The 5,556-nt window shown below is 31.0% G+C and overlaps 1 protein-coding gene across 2 annotated transcripts in view; it reads left to right on the plus strand.

Annotated features, from left to right (window-relative positions):
* acap2b (ArfGAP with coiled-coil, ankyrin repeat and PH domains 2b) overlaps positions 1-5,556 on the plus strand; it is a 27,278-nt gene that overhangs the window by 9,615 nt on the left and 12,107 nt on the right. For both annotated transcript variants that reach the window (XM_016528567.1, XM_016528565.1), the window contains 2 exons: positions 1,463-1,520; positions 4,118-4,237. In XM_016528567.1, coding sequence (XP_016384053.1) covers positions 1,463-1,520; positions 4,118-4,237 — 178 coding nt within the window. The remainder of the gene's footprint in view (positions 1-1,462; positions 1,521-4,117; positions 4,238-5,556) is intronic.

A 5,556-nucleotide genomic window follows, 5' to 3' on the forward strand; every position in this document is an offset into this window, starting at 1 on the left:
AATTGAAATCGCATCATATGACCCCTTTAAATAAAACTATAATTAAAACCATACCTGCATGTTGATTAATATCAGGAATGCACTGACACTGGCTGATATTAAGTCAATCATTATTTTAGTGTTATGACTTAAGACCGATAACAAAAGTTGTTATCAAAATGAATTAAAAATAAACACTAACAACACTAATTTGATTTATTTTTTTATTTCTGTGGTCAAAGCTGAATTTTCAGCATCATTACTCCAGTCTTCAGTGTCACATGATCTTCAGAAATCATTCTAATATACTCTCTTAGTCCAAATATAAAAATGTGGGAAATGTACAATTAAATATCAAACAGATAAATAAATTAAATTAAAAAAGGTTGTTACCAATATATTGTGCATTTGAATCTATTTGCTAATTTTGTGTAAGGAATGGAACAAAAATTATTACTCATATCTACATCGACATATATTTGAAAAATATTGACGTCAACCCTGGTCTTGAAGGGCCATATCCGAGTAAGATTTGATCATGCGTGCATGATCTGAGAGGAGTTATGAAAGTTTATCATACCATATTCATCATGAACCAGTGTTTCTGTTGCTCTTCTGAGGTTACTTGGGTAAATAAATATTAAGAAACGTTCTTGTTGAGGATTGAGTCTAATTCTTCTACTGACGATCAGCATCCAGGACCTCAGCGGTGCATCTGAGTGTGCTATATAGAGATGTTTTTCTCATGCTTATTCAGGAATTTAGATTAACTCAAACATCCCAGCAATGAAGTCACATGGAAATATGAGGAGAAAAGCAGCTGTTGAAGGGAGTGAAACTGCACAGATCATCTCTTCTCACAGTTTTGCTGTGCTCAGGACAAAATGATGTGTAGATATTACATTAAACCGTAACGGCTGATCAACAGAATCTGACTTTTCCTTTTGCTTTTAACCAATTACACCAGTGCCTCGTTTACATTCGACACTTTTAAAGCATTTAATGTGACCCCTGAAGTTCATTTGTAATGTTAGTCAAGGTTTCTTACGCAGTTTAAGTTTTTCATGACTTTTTCCACCTTCTCTCTGACCCTGTTTTTTCTTCTATACCGTTAAGAGATATGTATGCAAATTAGCTCTGTTGTGATTGGCTGACCTCTGCCTACCGACATAGTTTAAAGCTATGCCGATAATAAATTATATTTTACGATATTTTAAATTATAAAACTTTTCTGACAATATTACATAGATCCTATTGTTGATATTTGAGCATTCCTTTATATTTCCAACAGTTAATGAAGAAATTGGTGTGAATTTCCAAACTAAGTTGTTTTGGGTTTGTTTTTCTTGTTTGTTGAAGCACACAGTAGTGCATAACACTGTGTTTTCCATGATCTGATCCCGTGGAGTGTGGTGGTGATGTGATGGAGTCTATATCGCCCGAGTTACTGTAAATGACTGAAATCCTGCTTTGTCTTCAACAGGGCGACGATTGAGGAGGTGGAGGGCGACGTCTGTGAGCTCGAGTCCAAACTAGACAAGGTACGTTTGGACTGCTGCTCAACTTATAGAGATTAATGGGCAGTGATGAATATGCAGAGAATATGGCCTGTGTTTCCTTCAGTAATCTGTTTTTGCAGCCTTTGTCCTACCTTTGCTATGTTTAATTGCTTTAATTTTTTGATGCATTTATTCATATTATAATTTATATTTTATTATAATATACATTTATATTATAATATATAAATAATAACAAATATAATTACAATTATATTAGTGAACTGTATAGTAAAATAAATGTTCATTTCTGTATTTTAATTATTTGAATTAAATATTTAAAAATACAAAACAAAAAATTTAAATGTTAAATTATTTATATTAATGATTATTTAATTCACATTTTATTGAAATATAATTAATATAATAACTTGGTAGTAAAATTAATTTTCAGATTGTGTAATTTCATTATATTTAAATTTTAATTTTAATAATTGTAATTTATCATTTTAAAATACATTTTCAATATTAGTAAACTATATAGTCAAATTAAGTTTCAGGTTGTGTAATTTTATTATATTAAAGTTTGAATTTTAATAATTTTAATAATTGTATTTTATCATTTTAAACAATTATGTGTTTAAATAAAATTAAGAAAATAATTTAAATATGTAAAAAGTTTGTGTTTGCATAATATATGTGTGTGTGTACTGTATATATGAATATGTGTATACAGTATATATATATATATATATATATATATATATATATATATACATATATATATATATATTTTGACTGGTACTGTACTATAATATACACAAAGAATATCGGCCGATATATCGGTATCGGCCTTTTTTTACTCCCTAATATCGGTATCGGCCCCAAAAAACCCATATCGGTCGGGTTCTAATATATATATATATATATATATACACACACACACACACACACATAAATAAATATTTCTTAAATATATACATGTATGCATGTGTATTTTTATATATATATATATATATACATATATACAATACACACATATTATGCAAACACAAACTTTTATTTTGGATGCGATTAATCGATTTGACAGCCCTAGTAAATATGTTTATATCATGCTATGAATATAGTAATTATTCAGCTGATTTGTATTTCCATGTAATATCATCTAGTACTTCTTTAGTTATTCTGCTATCGAAAAGCAGTGCAGTAAACATGTTTTTTTTTTATTACAAATTTCATTAGCGGCATAACATTTTGAGTTAACATAATTTGCTTAAATGTCAACAGCACTCAAGCTGACACGAACAAAACCTGAGGATCATGATTTGAAAATATCTATTCCCATAATCTCAAAATGCCCAAATATCAGCCTAATACTAAAGCAGCAGCAACATCTCTCTGCTAAGTCTTAGTTTGGTTTGAGCTCTTTCCTGTCGAGCGCTGTACTGAACAGCAGCGGGACTGTCGGACTGGGCGGTGCAGATTCAGACACACCCAGCGTCATTTGGCCGAGTGACTCAGAGTCAGGCCGCTCACTTCCTCCTCTCTCTGAGGAAGGATATGAGATCTTTAGGAGGAGCTGATGTAGCTTTTCTTAGAAATTGACACAGATTGTAAATGTGCGCAGTGTGAGATGTCGTAATTCAGCATCTACATCAACATCAGCCATCAACAAACCTGGAGACAGGTATTACTATAGCACCAATCAATCAATCAATCAGTCAGTCAGTCAGTCAGTCAGTACTTGTTTTGTTTTGGTTTGATTTGGTTTGGTTTGGTTGGTTTTGGTTTGGTTGGTTTTGGTTTGGTTTGGTTTGGTTTGGTTTGTTTTGGGTTGGTTGGTTGGTTGGTTTTGGTTTGGTTTGGTTTGGTTGGTTTTGTTTTGTTTTGGTTTGGTTGGTTTTGGTTTGGTTGGTTTTGTTTTGTTTTGGTTGGTTTTTTGTTTTATTTCATTTCTGTATGTGTGTTTTGTTTTGACCAATAAAGTACCAACCCCTTTTCTAAGCAATCAAACTTTATTTTAGAACTTGACAAATTTTTTTTTTTTTTTTTTTTTTTTTTGACTACTAAAAAAAAAAAAAAAAAAAAAAAAAAAGGAGCCGTTTTCTCATTTTTCTACTTTCAATATTAAATCAAAAAACGAATGATCGAATGATACACGGATTAATCAGACTTTATTATTTAACCTTATATTTTCATTTTGTGTTTATCTTGTTTTTTGTTTGTTTGTTTGTTTTTTACCATACTTTATAACCTGATATTTTTGTTTTGTTTTGTTTTTGTTTTGACAAACCACTTTTCTAAGCAATCAGACTTTTTTTTACCTTATATTTTCATTTTGTGTTTTTTATCTTGTCTTTTTTTGTTTGTTTAGACCAGACTTTATTTATAACCTGATATTTTTGTTTTGTTTTGACCACTTACAAAAATAAAGCACCAACCACTTTTCTAAGCCATCAGACGTATGAGTTTTGCCTGATGGGTTGAATACAATGTGATTGAATACAAGCCAAAACTAAATGCCACAGATTTTTAATTATTTATTTGTGTATATTTATATACTTTACATCTATGTTTTATTTATCTATATTTTATGTGTTTACTGTACCTTTATCTGTCAATGTACTGTGTATTTTGTTTAGCTGGTGAAGCTATGCATCGGGATGATAGATGCTGGAAAGGCGTACAACACGGCCAACAGGCAGTTTGTGAACGGGATTCAGGAGTTGGCACAGACTTCTGCCAAAGATGATGTTATCGAGGTGAGTGCAGACGATTAGCGTAATGACCAATCAGCTCTTATTAGCCCAGGGGCTTTCAGAATCACAAACCTGTTGAGCCGCTCGTCTGAAAGTGTCCCTGGAGCGAAAGCTGTGTTTGGTTTGCTGTACTTTGACTAGTATGACATGCCAATTGAAAGACTGCTGTTTATTTGGTGATCGTTTGAAAGCAGGCTTGGTTTGTGTTCACACAAAAACATTGGCTGCATTCCTAGCCTTCGCATATTTACTTTCTTTCTTCTTTGAAATATCCATTGTGCATTGTACTAGGAAAACATACCAGTGTATTTCCTCGTATATGCATCTGGTGCAGGTAAATACCAGTGTTTCACAACCTTTTTGTGTTGTTACTACCTCCACAGTTCCATCAGTAAGAAACCCTTCATCAACACCAAACCTGAAATGTATTCATTATAAAGTCCTGGATATGTTTTAGCATTATTTTGTTTTGTTTTCTTAAATAACTGAGTGTTATTGCGTTTAAAGGGACATGGTGATGGTAAAAGAGAGAGAGAGAGAGATTAGTGAAAAATTATATTTCAATGCTTTTGCGTTATTTTGCAAGCAACATTTTTTGGGGGGAGTGCAATATTTTTGTGATTGAATGCAGTAGTTTTGCCAGAGAGCACAAAAGCTTGGTGCGCAAATACAGAGTTTCTTTTGCGAGAGAACGCAACATTTTTTTTCATCACCATGAACCTGTTAGTGTTCAATACAGTAATGCAAAAAAATGCAAGTTATGTTTTTTTTTTTTGTAATAATTGTAAAATTTTGACAACCCTATTTTTTAAAGTCATCATTTCTGTTTTGTAGGCTAGATTTAACAAGTATAGATTTGTTAAATTATTTTTTAAAATTACAGTATATTAAGATATAGAGGTTTGATGACCATGGTAGTATTTGTTTTACTGAATTTGTACTGACTAAAAATAAATTTCATTGTATTACAGTACAGTATACAGTATAATTTATTTACTGTAATTTTTAACTTTTTTTATTATAAAACAATATGAAAGTCAAAATGAGAGCTTGGAAGGAAAATATGGTGAACATGTCAGACTTCAGTTTTTAAGCTTTTAAGTTTTGCTTTGTTTTGAGTTGTTTTATTTATTTATTTTATTTATTTATTTATTTAGTGATTTAGCAGACGCTTTTATCCAAAGCGACTTACAAATGAGGACAATAAAAGCAGTCAAAACTAACAAAGTTTTTTAAATAAAAAAAATAAAAAAAGATAAATATAGATATAGATAAAGTAGAATTAAAATAGAATAGAAAGTGTTAGAGTTAGAGGGTCAAAT

This window comes from Sinocyclocheilus rhinocerous, unplaced genomic scaffold, assembly GCF_001515625.1.
Source record: "Sinocyclocheilus rhinocerous isolate Xijiao unplaced genomic scaffold, SAMN03320098_v1.1 scaffold5898, whole genome shotgun sequence".
Lineage (NCBI taxonomy): Eukaryota > Metazoa > Chordata > Actinopteri > Cypriniformes > Cyprinidae > Sinocyclocheilus > Sinocyclocheilus rhinocerous.